Source organism: Chaetodon auriga, chromosome 6 (assembly GCF_051107435.1).
Source record: "Chaetodon auriga isolate fChaAug3 chromosome 6, fChaAug3.hap1, whole genome shotgun sequence".
Classification (NCBI taxonomy): domain Eukaryota; kingdom Metazoa; phylum Chordata; class Actinopteri; order Chaetodontiformes; family Chaetodontidae; genus Chaetodon; species Chaetodon auriga.
Genome location: NC_135079.1, coordinates 21,811,373 through 21,831,590, shown reverse-complemented (window position 1 = coordinate 21,831,590; position 20,218 = coordinate 21,811,373). Strand labels below are relative to the sequence as shown.

Sequence of the window (20,218 nt, the reverse complement as noted above, 5' to 3'; positions counted from 1 at the left end):
TACTCCATCACTGTTGGGATATCAGGACCACAAATGACAATGAGCAGTTCTCAGTGAACACAAAACGCGTCCAACGTTAAGTCTTTGAAATAATCTGAGATAGGAAGAGCTCAGCAGTGATGTCACCGCCCCGCTCGTCCCTGCAGCCTGTTCTGCAAACTGATCTTCCTTCATGGAAACTTGATGAGAAAGATACCGAACACTGGACGACCAATATAAAACTTTAGAAAACATTTCTGTAACAACACATTTGGCTTTGGTAGAGGCTGACCTGTTAATAATTCACAAAAGCTGTTGGTCACCTCTGGTACACAATAGACTTCAGATTCTTTGCTGTGGTGACCCCGAGAGGTTACTTAAAAACATACCATTTTGCATCCCTAATTGCACTGAACAAACAGTCAGTCAGTCGCATCCACTTTTAATGTGATTATTTGTAGAATTTCTGAATAGTTATAAGGTAATTGCTTCACAAAAAGTTAAATATGCATCCAAAATGGCCAAAATGCAAATAATGACGAGGTAAAAGCATCAAAAGTCTGTTCTTCAGATTGCTCCACATCACTGAGACTCGACGCTGAAGTCCATCTTAATGTCTCCTGAACTGGGATCAAAGGTGAAGCTGTAAGCCACGGCGGCTCTGCCGTCACCTGAGCTCTCCCACGGTGATCTGAGAAAATACACTCCCTGCTTCCTGTGTCGACTCCACTCACACTCCCCCTGTAAGAAAGGCACGGCAAATCTCACCAACAGTCCACACAAAACTGATCAGCAGCTATTTAACGTTTGTTGGTTGCTGCTGTTCAAAGATGTACAAAGATGATCAATATGTTCAGGAGAGGCTACAGACCTGCTCACTGATGGGTCCAATCAGACCTGCACTGACAGTGATGTCTTCAGTTAGATGATATTCCATCCACAATGCGACACCGTGGCAACGACCAATCCTGAAACAGACATTTAAACAGACCGTTAACAACACGGCAAGGAGAATATATGAAGGAGGAGTTCAGTCCAAACCCATCAAACACCGAGCCAGCTGCCGATCAGTCTCTGACATTTTTCACAATGGAAGGGAATAAGGTCTGACTGTTCAGATTCAAACTCTCATGAGTGAACTTGTCACACAATCAACCAGCTACACTTTCATTCAAAGCACGACTTCATAGAGTCGTTCTTCACTTTGTTTCTACATACTGAAACAGCGCAGTGATCTGACTGTTTAAAACTCATCTGTGGGTCGAGGAGGTCTGGGCTATCTGAAAGTTAACTGTAAGTACTGTATACCTCAGAAGAATAAACTAGATTTTCTATGTTGGTAGATGGTTCTCTGATCTCATACTGACAGAAGAATAAAGAAAAAAGAAAACCTTATGAGAGGCAGCGAGCCTTGACTGCTGATTGGCTTCTGAGGGAGACACTGTGTGAAGTCAAAGGTCATGACAGCCGTGGACTGGGTCAGAGCACGGCATGGGTACTCCCAGAGAGGGTGGGGCTCCGCCTCACGCGACTCCTGGAAGTCCAGAGATCTCTGAACGAAAGATGTAGTGACATTAAAAAAAAAAAAAGTATTAAATAAAGATACATGAGTTTGGAAACATTAGAAAGTCTCAGTCTTCATCTTCTGTTAGGAATTTCTTTTATGGAAACATGATTCAGTTCCCTGGAGATGAAACTAGAAGTAAAAGCTGATCAAGTCTCACCTGGACCATTTCATCCATGGGTGTGACATCAAAGCCCTCACATGTTCCACACGGGGCTCGAATCCTCCACAAATCCTGACAAACAAGGAAAAGAGAAATTCAACAGGGACTTACCTTTAATAATTATTACTCTATTATACTGTTACAAAATGTAACTATTGAGAACTTTGCATTAAGGATGTTAAAATGATACCCTGAATGAAATACACTGCTCAAAAAAAATGAAGGAAACACTCAAATCACACATCAGATCACGATGAACGAATCATCTGTCAGTGCCAATTCTGGTGTTCTCTGGCGAATGCCAATCGAGCTGCACGGTGCTGGGCTGTGAGCACAGGCCCCACTAGAGGATATTGGGCCCACATGGAGTCTGTGTCTGACAGTTTGGCCTGGAGGTCATTTTGTAGGGCTCTGGCATTGCTCCTCCTGTTCCTCCTCGCTCAGAGGAGCAGATACCGGTCCTGCTGGGTTGACGCCCTTCTATGGCCTGGGCGAGCTCTCCTTGTGTAACGAGCGGTCTCCTGGTATCTCCTCTATGCTCTTTAGACTGTGCTGGGAGGCCCAGCAAACCTTCTTGCACCCGCACGTAGGGATATGTCATCTTGGAGGAGCTGGATGATCTCTGCAGCCTGACTGGGCTGCAGGTACGACCTCACGCTACCAGTAGTGACAAGGACGCCAACAGAAGTCAAAACTAGAGAAGAATCAGTCAGGAAGGAAAAGGAGAGAACAACTGTCTGTGGCCACCACATGCAGAAACATCCTCTTCGTGGGGGTTGTGTTGCTGTTGCCTCTCTGTTGCACCTGTTGTCACTTTGATTTGCACCACAGCAGGTGGAACTGAGTCGCAATCATTTGTGCTTCCTAAATGGACAGATTGATATCCCTGAAGTTTAACTGACTTGGTGTTATAATGTGATGATTAAGTGTTCCCTTCATTGTTTTGAGCAGGGTATGTTTGAAATACAGCAAAAAATCAACACTGTATGCTCCTCAACGCTTTCTTTTTAAATGTTCGAGGTAATTGAAACACACATGCACATGTATGAAAACATTCCCATCTGTCTCACCTGGAACTCTACAGCCACCATGTGAAGCCTGGCAGAGCAGGGCAGGATGGTGGCGTTGGGCTGGAGAAGGCCTGCCAGGGCGGTCCGACAGTACCAGAAGAACAGGGAGTGCCAGGGCAACAGGCTGGTGCTGAAGTACGGTTCACTCATCAGCACTGAGATCTGTACAACGTTAAAGCAGTATTAGCGGATTTTAGGCCAGTTGGGGGAAGGAGAACAGCTTGTAAACACAGGGTGGGGCAGGGTGGCAGACAGCAGTGCACATCACTGACGTCTTGGTCAAAAGTACCTGTTCCCCTCCGAGATCATTAGTGGTCAGCTGCTCAGGCCTGATCTCCAGCAGCTCAACAGCTCCTTTCATCGAGTTGGCTTCCAGCATCTGCAGAGGAAAATGTGTAGCATCAAAACTCCTTAAACTGTTGTTTGGATAAACCTAAAACTGTGAAAATATCAAAGATCATCGGACATTTCTCAAACATACATTTAATAGTTCTCTAATTTACCTGCTCAATAACCTGTTTGGACATTCTGGAGGTTTCCAAACTGCAGACCTGAGCAGAGGCCAAGAGAATAAAAAGACAAGTCAGTAACAGTGTGATGGCGCTTGGTTTGGACACAAGGTCAAAGCAGATTACCTTTTTTGCTCCAAGCATGTGAGCAAACACAGGAAGCAGACTTCCATCACTGACGTCGAGACACACGCTGTCCTCCCTCAGAACCTGAAGTCAACACAGCCAGTGATCAGATTACAGTCACATGCGTTCATTCGCTGACAGGTCAGAGGCCGGCTGGCCGTCACTCACACTGCGTAGTGCGCTGACGTAGCTCTCTGTACGCCGCCTGTCGTTGAGCTCACCGAAGCGAGGCCGAGTCCAGACCAGGTGAGCCTGGCACGTACAGCACGGCCGAGAGAGACGAGCGTCAGCCTGTGGGTCCTGTTGGCTGAGGACATCAACGCACAAGAGTGAGAACATTTATGCTTTGTGGTGCTGCAATGACACACTGACACCAGAACTGCCTGTGTTTGTAGCATTAACACTGATCTTTATTCAGCTCAGATCAGTGTACTTTTATGTTCCAAGGAAGATTTCCTTTTCCTCCTCAGGTTGGACTTCCATACTTATCAAGAGTTTTGTGATTTGATAAGTGTTTTCAGGAAAAAAAAAAAGGCAAACATGTTCTTTCCACCAGTCTAAACACACTTTGAGAACAGCGAAACGTTCAGAGTGCTGTTCTTTCTGTCAGAAACATGCTAGTGTTCAGATGGACTGAATCACTGCAAAGGCCATTTAACACCATAGCTTAATGCCAGGATCAAACACTGTACTTTCCTCTCTTGAGATAGTCACTGCGACAGATGAGGTGATCACAGAGTCACACACTCTTGCCATGACTTGGCAGACAGACACAGTAGACCACACGTCGGACCTGACAGCACTCATTTTCATTCCTGATGCCCCTCCTCTGCAGAGTCATGCCATCACTGGGTCTATATTACCATATGTAGCCTGATCCCATATCCCAAATGTCAATGCAATGGCAGGTGGAAGGAAGAATATGTGATACAAGGGCTTGGAGAGCTTGTCTCACTGGATTTCCAAAACCTGTATTGCAGTTTCTGTAAATATAGAGTACACTGAGCGGTTACCTGTGAGACCGCAGCCTGTACCACAGACTGTAGTCATCATGGCAGACAGTGAGACTCAGCTCCTCTCCTTCTGTCACCTGCCTCTCCACAGACAGGAAGTAGACACTCTGCATCCAGTGGTCCCGCCACTGAAACACACCACAGAGATCAGCAGGGGCTGATGGGAGCCGAACACAGACCATCATAACATCGTGTCCTGTAACTCACTGGAGCCATCTTTGGCTGCGGGTACATCCAGCTGGGAGCCATGGTGCACACGATGCTTCCACTGGGGTCCATGTCGAGGTCCCACCACGACAGGACGACCTGGGCTCGACCTCCAGACTGAGCCACAAACTGGGAGGAGTGGGACTGGAACGCGCTGCTTACTGGCTTACTGAAATCCACACTGAGAGGGAAGGAGGGAGTGCAGAGGGAGGGTGAGCAAGAATGTGCAAAACTGATAACTGATGTTGAGAGAAAACAACGCAGGAGAACGTGTTCCTCACTTTCATACCTGAACATGGTGCAGAGAGGACCCAGCGGGGTGAAGCTCAGAGGAGACACCTGGCTCAGCTGGATGTCACACACCGAATGAGCTCCAGCACAGCGGCTCACGTCGGGCGGCGGGACCAGACGGGCCCCCTCCACCTCCACCGGCTGCAGCTGAGCCCAGCTCCACAGCAGCTCCGACTCCACCAGCTGGGCGTAGACGGTGGCCCGGTGAGGAACCGCCTCGCAGCCCTCCTACAGCATGGGGGGACACGAGGAGACGGATCAGACCACCAGCTGGGATTATATAGATTACATATTCATGCTGCATGCAAACAGGGTCATGTATAAATACACACACACACACACACACACACACACCTGGACCAGATTCTGGTGAGCATGTTCATAGCTGGGCAGGGCTCCTTCACCTATCAGCTCTGTGTCAAACAGTTCTGTGATCAGAACATTGGCCTTCATTTGCATATCTCCATCTGTATTCAACAACAAACACAACACACAATCTCATCAGCACAGACACACAAATGAACATCACACTCTTCTCTCAGCGGACACCTAAATCATACACTGCAGCTGTGTGTGTGTGTGTGTGTGTGTGTGTGTGTGTGTGTGTGTGTGTGTGTGGGACTCTCTCTGACCTGGCCCCACAGTGACATCAGTGGAGTGTCTGTTAATAATCTTGATCTTTTCAGAGAAGCCGTTCTTCTTCACAATGCACTGTGCTGCCTCGGCCATGGGCTTAAAAACCTGTGGACACATGAAACCGAGACGACGCCTGAAGCTGCATCACTTCTGTGGTTTGAGATTGACGGGCGTTTACAGTGACAAGACAGAAAAGTCCTCCAGCGAAAGCAATGTTAGTGCTGAAACGATTAGCTGATTTGATGATTTAATCCAAAACAATTCTGATAATTTAACTAATTTATCAAGCAAAAATGCAGCTCTAATGTCCAATCATGTCACAGCGAACATCCAACAGACTAAAAATATGAATGGAATTTGTGAGCATCTCTACCTCCACAGCATAGCAGAAGTCAGCTCCGGCAGTGACGGCCATCATGGACAGGAGGCCTGTTCCCGTCCCGATGTCCAGGACGATGACCTTCTCGCCACGAGCCTTTACTCTGGCCACGGCTGCCCGGATGCCCTGATAGTACTTCACATTCTGGAGGTAGAAAGCACATCAGCGGTGTCAGTGCTGGGGAAGAGCGAGGACGCTCCACTGAGACATTCAACAAAGTCAGTTTGCTGTCTAATCAGTGATGTTTTCTCCCTTAATCACTTCACATTGTGTTTTTTAGGTATTCATCATGATGAGAGGTGCACAGCCTTTTATTTTAACTCAGTAATGCCTCAAACCAAATGAAACGACAGATTTTTTATGCATGTGCAGATTTTTGATGAATATTTCATATTTCATCAGATTTTTTTTTCTTTTACACAACCACATCACCACAGAAAACGAAGCTGCGTTAGACACACAGGTCACATCAGACTGTTTAGGAGGTGTTTCAGCCGAGGTGGATGTCCACACTCACCCTGTCATGGTCATGAAGCATATCTGCATAACAGGACCTGAAAGATAAACATGATCACAGGACAACAGATTCAGATGGACGAATGGTGGAGTCCCTCTGAAATGTTTGTTCATGTCAAAAAGATGACAAGAGACTTTTAAAACTCCAAAACATTCACACATGTACAGCGGCATACTAGTTTGAATGATCTTCTTAGGACACAGCGTGGCACACATAAAAATATCAAAATAAAGTTGGCTTGCTTGTTGACAAACATACACACCCTGTGGAAAATAAAGTAATATTTTTTTATGGATTTGTAACCACAACTCTTCCCTTCGGCATACATGACATGACAACTTAAAGACGACAACAGCAGCAACAACAACAACAACAAGGCAACGTGAAACCGAGTGCAGCCTCTACCCATGCTGCGATGCTAGGCTCGGAGCTACCTGGCTATCTCCTGGTGGTAGTCGTACTCCTCACTCTCCTCCACCCAGTCTATGGCTCCCGTGCTCGGGTTGGCTCTTCCACAGAAGGTCTTCATCTCTGCCACCACTGCTTCAATACCCCGCTAACTACAAGCTGTTTTTACTGGAATATTCCACACAAGTCTAACAGTAAACCTGGTTATAGAAGCAGCGTTGCCTCTATGGAAGCGGCCATCTTTGCCGGCGACGTCACCAATTCCTTGGATCACGTGACAAGCATTTTTTTACTCTTACTGATTTTTTTTGCCTTTATTAAACAGAAAGAAAGTGAACAGAACCCAGTGCACTTATTTTTTTAAGCTTTTTTTTTTTTCAATTACAATAGTAACAGTATGAATGTCATGAACTATAGATGCTTTTTGACTTTATATGAATCTAAAAATATGAAAAGTATGACAGTAATAATAAAAGATGAAAGTTGAAGCATTTATTGAAGCATTTATGTGACAGAGCTTACGCTGTGCTTTAGAGGTTGGCAGTAAGCCAGAGCAAGGAAACTATCCTTTGAAATAACAACAGGAAGCACTGTTCCAAAGGAAACTGAAAAGTAATACATAAATACAATAAATACATTAAAAAAAAACATGAAAAACACCCAATATCAACAAAAATACATGATACAATTGGACAAAATGACAAACACATGAAGAAAAGTTAATGAAGAAGTGATTATAAAGGAATGAATTAGCAGCCTCAGTTCCTCAGGTAGGATACTTTACAGTGCTGGAACCCTCACTGAAAACCATGTTTTGTCTTTAAAGACCACACTGTAATGTGATGATGCTTTAATAAGACTCTGTTTATATTCTAAAAGCCATATACTGTATGTTGCAATTAATAAATCTACTTTCATACTGCAAAACAACCATTCAGATGCTTCATCTTTTTAGTTTTTCATGTTGTGACCACTATTTTATTGTTGATTTTATTTTGACTCTGAGGCAGTACGCATTCCATCATATCTACTTATTGACTGGCCAATTCAAAATCCCACAGTTAATATGTAGCCATACAAATCCTTTTGGTTGTGTGCGCTGAGGTTTTGAGATATCTGTCTCAAAAATGCTGCCACCCAAATACGGTGAGGGTGAAAGGAATTTCACCGCTTGATTCAAAGCACTTATTCAGTAGAAAGTGATGTCAATGAAATCTGTTTTTAGTTAAAAGTGAGCTGACCCTTTAAAGCTGCATTGTCCATTTGATAGCATCATGCACCAGCAAAGCTGGCACACAGAGAGGGCCGTGTGTAGTTTACTGACATCATGTTAAAGGCTTTCTGAATGAAATAGAAAACGTTCAAAACAGTCAAGCTTGTTCCAAGTCTCATAAATCACTGAGAGACATGATAACAAGCTGTGACGGGATAAAGGATATGATTTTACCACTCATAACCAATTTGGCCACAGTGGCTCATAGATTCAGGATTTTACCAAACAAATGAGTCTCAGCTGAAGTTAGACCTGAACCAGCAAGTCACCAACTCAATCCCTGGCAAATTTCTAGGCGAAGGAAATTAAAATGTCCCATTGTTAATCCCATCCCAACAGATCCCACCTTTTCCTTTCTTCTGTGGAGAGCAAACGAAGACAGCGATGGTGGCACTGGGCAGCTCCCAGTATGAATCATATGTGTAACATGAGTATGAAGCAAGCTGGCACTAAGGAAAAAACAAGGAGCTCAGTTGTTGCTCCCTAGATGAATAACGAATGGCAGAATTGAACACAGGTTGAAACAACTCAGTGGGAGCAGATTCACCAACAGTCGCCTGATTGGTCCTGCATATTTTCCTGTTAAAAATGTTAAAGTCTGTGTTCAAGATGCAGTTTCAGTCCCTGTCATGCACACTTGGCAGTGGGCAGACAGAAGGCCATGGTGGAAGGAGGCACCAGGATGTCAGTGAAGATGGGCCGGTATCCTGCGGGCAGAGGGGGGGCGCTCTGCTCCAGCAAGTCCAGTACAGCCCCTCTGACGTCCCTGGACACATCACCACGGATGTCCAGCAGTACAGAGACATGCTCTTCACTGAGGGAACAGGAAAACATGAAGGTACAATGCCTTGGTGGGTCATTAAATATTCATGGTTGGCACTAGTGTTAGCATAAGACTCTTAGAAATAACCGTTTTGTGAACAAAGCTGTTGGTAAAATAATGAATTATATATAGGTCAAACTACCTGATATCGGGGTATTTGGCTGCAAGTCCAGAAACTTCCAGAGTGAGCATACCAGGGTCTTTCAGTCGGATAAAGTCAGCCAGGACGGGTAGTAAAGCCAAAGGATTCACTTCAGGTACTGAGCCCTCACCCTCCTACAGACACACGAGTTTGACTGACTTTGAATGCAGACAGACAGCAGTACATTTGACTGAAGCCCTTATTGGTAAAATGTTTGTGGAAAAGTTTTCATTTCTAACATTTCATTATTGATTATCATTATTGATTCAAATGGCTTTTAAACCATGATGATAGGACACTAAAATACCGTAACTAAACTACAGGATGCTAGTACTACTAGCTATGACTACTCATACTACTATGACTATGACTACTATGACTTCTCATATTATAGTGGCAGTACTGCAAAGTGTTCAGGTGCATTAATGAACTTTTCTGAGGCATGACAGCAAAAGTCAGGTCCTCCTCACCAGGCCGTGGAAGATGTCTCTAAACTGCTGGTCGTCCTGAACCATCTGCTGGCTGAGCTGCCTTCTATCCTCGGCGCTGCGACACACCAGCCTCTTCTGCATCAGAGCCCGGACGTACTCCACCACCATCAGCCACTGGGCCTCCTCCTGCAGACGCTGTGTACACGAAATAAGATTCAGCAGCAAAGTTGAGCACACGGACAAAGTCAGAGCGATGAGAGGACAAGGAGGCATGCAGCTGTAGTGTAGATGTGCCACTGTAGAGAGAGATAAGACCCAGGGTGCTACTGTACATGACAGCGTGTTTAATGTATTTCAGTGTAGAGACTGAGTCTGAATAATAACCTTTATTGTATCACTTTGGCCGGTGACCCAGTATTCTCTGAGTTTAATATCTACACAACATCTAATGAAGACAATAGATCAATGAAAGTGAGAGAGCTGTGCCAAAGAATACAAATCAAACTAATGATCAGTGTCATTTTAGGGATATGACAGATGCTGGCTGACTATACGTTTCCTGTAAATTTTACCTAAACTCAAATGTCTGGAAATGAGATTGAAGACAAGTACAAATATTACACTTCATCCTACCATCTGCACAACAGGGACAGAGAAAGAGAGCAAAGCTGTGACCTGTCGGCAGGGTGGTCGAACCCGGCTGTACAGCTCCAGGTGACGCTCCAGGACGCTGCAGAGCTTGGGGGTGGGGTCTCCCTGGACCAGCCAGGGTCGGGTCAGCAGACCAGGGAGGAAAGGCTGAAGGTCCAGCAGGAGCTGATCCATCACCAGGCGACAGGCCCGTCTCACTGCCCGGTCCAGAGCTGCCAGAGGGTTGGGAGGAGTCCGAGAGAACTGCCCTGCCGAGCGTGATGACTGCTGCTGCTGCAGGCTCTCTGTGGACTTTCTGCATCAAACACAATGTGCATGCTAAAAGCTACGGCTCCCATTCATTTGTGAGAGGCACAATATGATTGTACATGTTTATAAGTGTGGGATGATAAATTGGAAAATTAAAAAAGAATATCAGGTGTCTCTGTAATTAGCCTCTGTTGATGAAAAGCTTTTGTCCAACTATTCAGATCTTCGTTTTTTCTAGGTCTCCCTTATTAACAGTATGAATTGGCTCTTTGTGAGCAGAGCACAGCTGCCACATCATTGCCACAATACTTGCCATGCTTGCAAACATGACATTAACCTACTCTGAGTCCCTGAAGTGACCAGAAAGTCCAAACATTTGTGTGATAAAGCACTCAAGGCTTTGCCAGCGGTCATTCACCACCACTCTGCCAGTATCTCACTTGAGGATGATGCAGTTGCTGATGGAGGCCAGCAGATAGTGGAGGTAGAACTTGTTTTTGTTGTTGCTCAGATCCCTGCGGTGCTCCTTCCCAAATTCCACCAGAGCTTCTCGAAACCTGTGATGTGAAGGAATGGAGGTGAAGGTGAACGCTGACAGCAAAATGCCTGACAGGCAGCTGGAAGCGCAAATTGCACAGATACATACCTGTTCAGGAGGTTCTCCATCTCATACAGTCCCATCTGTATAGTCTGATCTCGAAGAGATACTCCAATCATAAGAGCCACCCGGGCATTCTCCTCCAGCATCTACCACAGTCCCACAAACAAAGAAAGACATCCACACAAAACACATGGATGATACGACACACCACCACTGCACCAGTGTTTAGGTGTCAGGATGGTGAAAAAATGATTAAAGTGCTTCAAGTACTTGTAAAAGGAGAAGTAAATTGAATTCTATTTGAAGCACATTATGTCATTACAAACAGTATCTCCAGGGAGTGGAGCCATCTTGGTCACTGCCCACAGCCTGTGACCAGAGATAAATCCAAAGCACTCAAACACATGGCTGCATATCTGTATGGCTTGTTTACCTGCGTGATAATCGTGGGCAGGCTGGTCTGGTAGAAACCTTCATGGTCTGTATCTGGCTCCTGGTCTCTCTGCCAGTCTTGCAGCTCCACCTGTAGAGCTTTGTGCATCCACTCCGATACACTCTTCTGTAACAGCAATAACACAGACACACACGTTGAATGTACCACACTGCTCCTCCACATGTCAAAGCCCTCTTTACCGGGTTCCTTCACATTCAGCTTTAACATTCCCAACATTTACAGCCATGAACTGAAATTTCAATAGGTAGCCAACATGTCTCTATTCTGCTTAAACAAAATAATAGATATTCATCGACAAGATGTTGGAACATGTTACATGATGGGTGACTAACAGAAAATATTTGGTTCTATGTAACTGGACACGATAATGCATTTTTAATTCAGTTTCCAAAACAATTTTGGGGTCGACTCACTCGAACACTCTGCACATATTTGTTCTGCAGCTGCTCCAGTCCCTCGCTGGAGATGAGAGGTCCTAGTTCTTCTTTCTCCATCTCAGCCACCAGCTCTGGATGACCCATCATGTCTGGGCTGCCAAACCAAGACTGTCAGACTCTGAGCTTTTAGTAGTTAACAATTTCCAACACAGTCCTATCCTGCTGAGCCAAAGTGATGTTCAGATTCATGATTTGAGTTACCTCAAATCCAAAGTTAGATGATCCTGAATGTAAATTTAGCTACACATTACATAAACTACCCTGAAGCACAAAGAGCCACTCGCAGACAGACGGATGAAGGATAACATACAGAGTCTGTGCAGGTCATGGAGCTCACCTGTTGTAGATGTGTAGCACCCAGTTGAGCACAGCAAAGATTTCACCACTCTCCAGGTCCCAGCTGCTAACCTAGGCCACAAATTTCACTTACATGTGCACAGTGAGGTTGACACCAGTTTGAAAACTGTTGATTCGATTCATTTATGATGAATCTTCAAACTTCAGTTGGTGATTGCCATAGAGAAAATAAATGCTGATTAAAGGTACAAGTATTTATTTATTTATTTAGTACAGACCCTTAAAAAGATTGCATTTAAGTCTCATGGTCATGTAAGGCAGAAAATAAAAGTCCCTGTAATAGTCTCTGATTTGTGGTCTGCATAGTGAGGAGTTATATAAAAGGTAAACACGGTGCAGCATTGGTCCATTCCTCTCACATCACTGACCTGTGCCAGGTGAGCATGTAAACAGTGGTGGCTGGCCCTCAGGTAGGCTCCTGTCAGCCGGTAGTGTGGCGGGACACAGTGCTCCAGCAGGTGGCGTACAGTGGCCAGGTCAGCCATGATACCATGCTGGAGAGCAGAGAGGTGGCCTGCCAGACCCGGGCCACGTGTGTGCAGGTAAGAAACGCTGCGAAAGCGTGCAGAAACCGCCTCCTCTAGTACCTGAAAGAAAGTTAATGTGAGAGAGGACAGACATTAACACACAGTTAGACATTTAAAAAGGAGAAACTTGGTAAAAGGTGACGTGCTTTGTTTGTGTCAGCTGGTGCTGACCTGGAAGAAGCATGTTCTCCAGCAGCGAGGTCGTCCTGGGGGCAGGGGCCTGGCGTTACCTCTCGTCCCCCCTCTCTCCTCCAGTAAAGCTCGGTCCAGGGCCTCCTCCCGCTCCACTATTCTCACCGCTGACACAAACGGTGTGGGGTTTTGGCGGGCCAGGGCCAGAGCACTGCTCACCACAGCCCACAGCTCTTTACCTGAGTGAAGTGATCATCAGTCGACAGACAACGTCAGCAACCACTGTAGCTGGAGAACATCGAGGAACATTCAGCAGCTGAAGAGATGTTAGAGATATTCTCCTCAGGAGCTGGTGAATGACTGAAACCATGAGTCCACATGGATGCTAATGTTACGGATGTGTGTCTTGGATGGATGTGGAAACAGATAACATTTTGAAATTTGGTCTGCTGCCCCCAAGTGGTCAGAAGAAAAAAAATCAACTAATACAGCTTTAACTTGAAGTTCATTGAGCTCTCCATATTGGAGCAGAGGACGAGTCTGAATTTGATCTAATTATTCCGATTTGACTGAGAAGATTATCACCATAATAATCTAATTAACAGCAACATCACAGATACATGCAGAACGAATTTCCCCTCCAAGCCGAGAAACTGATGACTTCATTCAGTTTGCTACTCCTCTGCTGTGTCCTCTCTCAATACCTTATATTTAAGAAATAAAAGTATTTTCTTTATACCTGTAACCGACTTAGATAAATTTCATTAAACTGACATTACTGTTGTAAACTGTGAAGCTTTCTACCCCTGTATCTGTAAGATGTCCTCACCAAGGGCGTCTACCAGTTTCCCAACACCAGAGAAATACTTGGTCACCAGCTCCTGGTCTTCTGTGCTGAGTGCACTTCCTGCTGTCCCAGCAGCCCCATGGAGCTGCCAGAGGATGTCGTCCTGCCAGTGCTCCAGATCCATCAGCCGGGCGTGGGCCTCCAGGAGCCGTCGGGACTCCACCAGACGCTCAGTCTCCAAGACCATGCTTCGCACTGCAAAGGCCAAGGAAGGGAGGAGGAGGGGAGGTTATTTATACCATAACCTTTTGATGCCACTCGGTCTGTTCAAGGCTGAAGTTGTGTATCTTAGTTTCCAGCAAAACATGTGCCCTTTAGCTCCTGATCATGATAAGACATGGCCTACACTGTTAGAGACAAAAATCAATTATAGTCTCAAAAAAGCATTGAAACATTTTCATCTGTATACAAGAAACTTGAAAATGAAAACTCATTTTTTTTAATCAAAAATTAAGCTGAATTCATTATGAATGAATGATTTCAGGCCTGTATGTCTGCAAAGCGGCATCGCACCTGAGTAAAGTCTTGGCAGGTTGCTGACGGCGGCGAGGAGCTGACAGTGGTTGACTGACACCTCTCTCAGCCTCTCCAGAGACTTCACTCCCTCCGTGCTTCCAGTGGAGTCCAGCCCTGCTTTCTTCAAAGCGTGCGACACCTCCTTCAGCTCGGCCCTGGCCTCCCGGAGCTGCTCCAGGCCCCAGCCTACCCCCTCCAGGTACGACTGGACCATGGACTGTGAGGAGAGCAGCAGTAACATGCGGCAGCACAGAGGTTACTATTGATTCCCACTGATGACTAAGAGCAACAATGTCTGCTTAAGTGCACGGCTGCAACCATTTAGGAGACCATTCAGTAAACTGAGGTCATGTTGGATCATGCGTGTGTGTTTTGATGGGTCACCTTGAGTCTGGTGTGTATGGAGGTGGTCCTCTGACTCTCTCTCTTCCTGTACTGGCTCAGGCGCTCCAGATGCTCAGGTCGACAGAAAACACCTGACGCCCACTTCAGGGCAGCACCGCGGGCCAAACGCTCGGCCCTCTCCACCTCCGGCCATACCTCCGCCACTGGCACCGTCTCTGATGGAGAAACAGACAGAACAAGAGGAAGGAGTAACATGATGAAGCAGTTCTGTGGGGTTTCCAAAAATGATGAGGAATTTCATTGTTTGAAAATATGTCAGTGCACCACCACTCAGGATTTAGTTTGGCTGGAGGCCTGACACATTATGTTCTTCTTCTGTTTGTTGTAAACACACACAGCAGACACATTTTGGAAAAAGCAGTGCAGCTGCATCACATTATCAGTTTGAAAGAGAACCAGAGATCACACTCAGGCTTGTGTAGATTGAACAGCCTGATCATACAAACAAGTACAATATATGCAGCAGTGTGGGCTCAGCTCTCATTAAGACACTTCAGGATCTGGGTGGTTTACCACCTCAGCTGAACAGTTTTCTCAAGCAGTGCAACTGGAGGAGGAGGAAACTGCCTTTTGAAACCAAGGCACATCCTTCTCTTTGACAGAAAACTGGCCCAATTATCTGCCAAATGAGGTTTAACTTACTCACCAGTGTCATTATCTCTGTCTCCACACCAGCTCTGTCTCCAAGAAATGTTTATTTTCCATTATGTATTGCATTATTTAATGTTTTGAAAAATCTGTTTCCCATTTTCCAGCTCAAGAAAAGTACATCCTGATTTTGTTACAGCTCCCAATCAAGATAGTATCCCATAATGTCCTCCCAGCTCTGTCATGCTTTCACCATTCACTGATGAGCTACCAAACATGTCATCCATGAAAAGAGACAATCTCGAGCACGCTGAGCAGCAGAAGTATTGATGTTTGGGACTGGGATAAGCTGCACGGTCTGAGCCAAACATTTCTTTGCACCATAATGGAGAGCATCTTTTTACAGCACAGAGAAGTGAAGCTCAGTTGTCAGCCGAGCAGTCAGGTGAGCAGGATATCATTTCTCATCTGTTAGTTAGTTAGCTGGATGTGCAGCTGTGCAGGAACAAGAGTCATGTGACAATGCTTCCATTTGAATCGCACATCTTAATTGGTCTTAATAGAATAATGTGCTGGTTAGTGACTCAGCAGAGAGTAATGTGCTGTGCGTGCTCACCAGCATTGAGCCTCTCTGTGACTGTAGGGTTGAAAGTTCAGTTGATTGTGTTCAGATAATGACATTCTAACAGCAAAGGATGAAGCATGTGTCACTGAAAGTTCAGGTTTTGTCAGTGAGAGGTCCTGGGAAGTATAGTCATACCCTGTATGTGTGCGTGTTTGGATGTCTCAATTACACAAACAGGGCTGTCTCTGTCTCAGAGGAGGTCATGGGACACTCTGCTTTCTCCAACCGAGACTAAATCTGAGCACTGAAACATCATCATCAGCAACTCTGCCAGACAATAAACCATAGAGCTAATGCTCAGGAAAGTGGTGAGTGTCATGTAAGCCGCTGCTGCTGCAACAGCACACTCAAAAGCACAACTGCACAGAGGACAATACTGCAGTTACTCCCGATTACCGCACTATAATGCTGCTGTAGTGGTGGTGGGTTGGTATGGAAACCAGCAGACTCTCTGGTCATGATGGTGCATGGTGGAGAATTACTGATGGCAACACAACAAACAGACCGACTCCTGACAGCTTTTCTATATTCAGTGTCTTTAAAGGGCATTCCACTGTTTTTACATTTATGTTTGTCAGTGTACTATTCACAGGGAACACAAAAGATGCCACTGAGTTGCAATATGGGAAGTGTGGGATCTATGTTTTATGGCGTTTGACCCAGAGACTAAGAGTCAGCATACCTCAGGCTCTGCTGCACCACTCTTTTGTTAATCTGTCACTCCCAAATCCAACTTTATGGACGTGCAATACTAAACTGCTAGACTGTCCCTTCAAATTACACCATTTTCTTTTCAAAGATCATGATAGAAAATATGAGCAGTTTTCCTCATTCTTTGTTTGGGTCATAATGTATTTGAAATTGCTGACACTCAAAGTTCATTCTTCATCTTGTAGCCCAGCAGTTGAGAAAATCTCACCACCAGGTTCATTCAGTAGCTGCTCTGAAACTCTGCTGATGAAGATAATATGATATGGATGAAAGCTCCAGAACAGCTACTAAATGGACTTTACCCTGATCTGACTGGCCTATTCTGACCTTACTTGAGTGGTTCAATTTGAAGAGTTCATTCATTTATTTCATAGACAAGCAACACCATGCACGGCTTTATTTGGGTGTTGGCCTTTCAGCAATGTTGTCAACAGGCAAACAGTGTGTGTCTGCATGTGTGTCCAGCGTGTGTGTGTCCTGTTACCTTCTGGTTTGTCACCACCATTCTTCTGATCCCCTGCTGACATTGAAGTTCAGTTTTCAGCCACCCGTCCACCCGACGAGTCTCCTTTTCCCCGAGGGCAGGCAGTGAGGGGGCCCAGGGTGCAGCGCTGGCAGAGGAGGGTGAAGAAAGACAGAGATGGGACAAAGGAGAAAAAGAAGAAGAAGGAGAAGAAAGGGTGGAGGAGAGAGGGCACATATCCATTCTACTGACGGCTTTCCTCTTTTCCCTCACACACACTCTCCCTCCCTGACACATCCTCTGCTGAGAGGCCGGCAGGAAAGGGAGGGAGCTGGGGGGGAGGAGAGGGAAGAGAATAATGCTGGAGGGGAGGAGGGAGGGCGAGGGGAGAAAGGGGCAGGGATAGCAAGGGTATAGGGAGATATGCTGCATTCAGGGGCCTGTTGAGAAGATGGAATAAACACTATTAGAGAATGTTATTTACCTCAGCTCTCTGTTTCCAAAGCTCTGAGCCACGCTGTCTTCATCAGACAAAAAACATACATGGATGAAACCTGAACAGCTACTGAACTCACATGTCAACACCTCTGTCTCCATGACAACTGCACAAATTTCACCCACTCATGAAGGCAATGTGATGCAGCAGAAAGCTCAAAAAAAAAAAAAAAAAAAAGCCTTTCAGTGGACCTTGATTTGGGATTGTTTTATTCCATTCATCCTGGACGTACTTGTGTAATCCTTATCTGCACAGGAACTTTTTTTTAAAGGTATAGTGCAGCATTTTGGAAATACACTTATTCAGTTTTATTGCTGACATGAGAAAAGTAAGGTAGCTTAGCTCAAACACTGAAAACATGGGGCAACAACAAGGGTCAAAATGTGCCTACCACCAGCTCACTAATTAACACATTATACCTCATACAAGTGTAAAAACAAGATTTACATGTCGCTGTGTGTTACAGTGATCTAGAGTCATGGTTTCTTCACAGTGATATGTAATTGGTTGTCATGTTCACATAATAATGCCTTTTTTTTTGTCCCACAGGACTTTAAACACAGCACGGAACAGAGATGGTGAGGGGAGGGGATCAGGAAAACAATCCAGATGGTGGCAGAAGGGCTGAGGGATGGGGGGAGTAGGGGGTAAGTGGACCTGGTGTTCCACAAAGCCTCTTGGGGGTCCGAGAGTCTCCTTGACTCATAAAGGGAAGCCAATTATACACACAGTTACAGGAAGAAACAATGTATAATGCATAAGTCATTAGCCTACAATGCACCGTCTAAGAAGGAGCTCAAAGGAGCCAAGACCTAATGGAGTCCATGACTATTATCCTTTCGTTGGAGGGCAGTCTCCAGGTGTCAGAATATCATTTAAGCCAGACATCACTCATGATTCTCATAACTTCATTAGGGAGTCATTAACCTTCTTTCAACGGCAAGTAAACAGCTCTATTGTTGATGCTGAACAAAATGTGTTGAATTTTTCCACTGAAACAAAAACAGACTGTGTCACTGACCCTCTGTGATCCTCTGCAGCTGTTTGACCAGCGCCAGCTACTACCACTGAGGGAAGTTTGTTTATTAAGTCCTCTGACCTCGCCGCCCTGTTTACGCCTCCAAGCTTCCCGGACCTCTTCAAAACACAGCACGAAGCGTGCCAAGCGGCCCTGTGGCTGGAGCCAGCACAAACACGCTATCTGAAGGGAACATGGGACCATCATCCTTCAGCGCTGCACTTCAAATTTCCTCATGCAATTTGAAGATTTGTGTGTGGGTGCTCTGTGCATGTCTTTGAATAACAAATTGAATCTGAACAAAGGACAAAATTGTGAAAGAGCTGACTTTGAGAACGCCTGCAGAGGATGTGGCTGATATGGGTTACTGAATGTTATGGACTGTACAGACATGATTTTGGTGTGGAGGGAACACCCTGAGATAGATTGGACTCTCCCCTTGACTTATTCCCAGTATTTCAAAATGACAAAGCATGAAGAATTTAAAAGCGTGTACACCACTGACATATCATCACCTTAAAAGATAAGGCAACTATCTTGGCACACACATAAAGCAGATACAGAACAACATTAGCATCTATTAGACATCACGTGTCTGGCCACCTGATGGATGTAGGTCCAAAATCCAGCCCACCTTTAGCTTTGTTTTGGTCTCCATCGACGCCTGAGAAAGCTATCTGGCTGTTTGGCTGCTAATTGCTACACAATGTTCACCAGCTAGCTGCTTATTTTGTCTGCTGTTTGGTGCTGAACATGTAGGTTACAGTGGGTATTTATCACTTATTGCTGGTAACAGCCACCTGCTGGTGGAAACAACACTATGAGAGCAGAGAGAGTAAATCAAAACTGTAAAGTTCATGGGCTGTAAAACCAAAACAATGAGCTCAAAGACACTAAATGGAGGAAAATCCAGACTTGAGTGAGGATTCTCTGGGACTTTGACTAGGTGTGACACATTTCACATTACACAGTCATTTAACCAAACTGACCATAGCTGCTTCAAAGAAAAAGTGAAACACAGTGATAATTTCATGCAGTCCCTTATTCTCTTGATTGTATATCAGACCACAGGACGAAGAACGTCTTTGATGAACAAAGGGATCAGATCAAACTGCTCACACTGGTATTGTATCTATCAAACCCTCATTCTGTCAGGGTGGTCGCCTCTTTGTTAGTCACACTGACAAGGCCACCCTCCTCAGTGTCACTGCTCATATCTTTGCCACACAGGAACAGTTTCCTCCAGGGCCATGTAAGGAATAGAGCAGAGGTTGACACATCAGGATGTTGTGCAGAATGTATTCCTGTCAGGGTGGGACCACATCACTAAGGACAACAAGGCCGCTGACCTGCTGTTCTTTAGTCTTGTCACACTGACAGCGAGGCTCACTGTGGTTTCTTCCCCTTTCAGTGTTTGTGGCTGCTTTCTGCTGCAGATCTAACAACAATCTGATATGCATTCAGAGCCATCATGCAGGATGAAATCACAGATAAAGATGAAGACTAGTGTCCAGATAACGGCCATTAATGTTGTAAGATAAACATTTAACAATGTATACAAATTCTACTGACAAAAACAAATCACATTTTGATGAGTTTGAAATGGCCAG

General features: G+C 45.2%; 2 protein-coding genes across 2 annotated transcripts; both read right to left on the bottom strand.

Moving 5' to 3' along the window:
• Positions 1–21: 21 nt before the first annotated feature.
• On the bottom strand, positions 22–7,129 carry prmt7 (protein arginine methyltransferase 7). The gene is made up of 17 exons (XM_076733397.1): positions 6,889–7,129; positions 6,455–6,491; positions 5,932–6,081; positions 5,555–5,663; positions 5,277–5,389; positions 4,921–5,150; positions 4,632–4,812; positions 4,425–4,552; positions 3,580–3,718; positions 3,412–3,495; positions 3,280–3,327; positions 3,066–3,155; positions 2,777–2,938; positions 1,704–1,778; positions 1,371–1,531; positions 851–947; positions 22–720 (listed from the first exon to the last, which is right to left on the bottom strand). The coding sequence occupies exons 1-17, from the start codon at positions 6,981–6,983 to the stop codon at positions 562–564; spliced, it is 2,058 nt and encodes a 685-aa protein (XP_076589512.1). The 5' UTR covers positions 6,984–7,129; the 3' UTR covers positions 22–561.
• A 211-nt stretch (positions 7,130–7,340) lies between these two features.
• Positions 7,341–17,577, bottom strand: exoc3l1 (exocyst complex component 3-like 1). Its single transcript, XM_076732130.1, has 15 exons — positions 17,116–17,577; positions 14,687–14,862; positions 14,300–14,519; positions 13,769–13,981; positions 12,979–13,178; positions 12,649–12,867; positions 12,261–12,331; positions 11,900–12,017; positions 11,466–11,591; positions 11,078–11,178; positions 10,872–10,988; positions 10,207–10,477; positions 9,571–9,726; positions 9,101–9,234; positions 7,341–8,949 (listed from the first exon to the last, which is right to left on the bottom strand). Exons 1-15 carry the CDS (start codon positions 17,156–17,158, stop codon positions 8,763–8,765), a joined length of 2,352 nt encoding a protein of 783 aa, XP_076588245.1. The 5' UTR covers positions 17,159–17,577; the 3' UTR covers positions 7,341–8,762.
• Positions 17,578–20,218: the final 2,641 nt, after the last annotated feature.

Bases quoted from the DNA above. Each gene is read 5' to 3' on its own strand.
- prmt7 (XM_076733397.1), bottom strand. From the start codon at position 6,983: ATGAAGACCTTCTGTGGAAGAGCCAACCCGAGCACGGGAGCCATAGAC. The intron at 6,082-6,454 runs GTGAGTGTGGAC...TTCTACCTCCAG, and splicing joins TGCTTCATGACCATGACAGG to AATGTGAAGTACTATCAGGG. The intron at 5,151-5,276 runs GTGTGTGTGTGT...CCCATGCTGTAG, and splicing joins CTCACCAGAATCTGGTCCAG to GAGGGCTGCGAGGCGGTTCC.
- exoc3l1 (XM_076732130.1), bottom strand. From the start codon at position 17,158: ATGTCAGCAGGGGATCAGAAGAATGGTGGTGACAAACCAGAAG. The intron at 11,179-11,465 runs GTAAACAAGCCA...GGACTGTGGTAG, and splicing joins TGCCCACGATTATCACGCAG to ATGCTGGAGGAGAATGCCCG. The intron at 10,478-10,871 runs GTGAGATACTGG...TGTTTGATGCAG, and splicing joins AGCAACTGCATCATCCTCAA to AAAGTCCACAGAGAGCCTGC.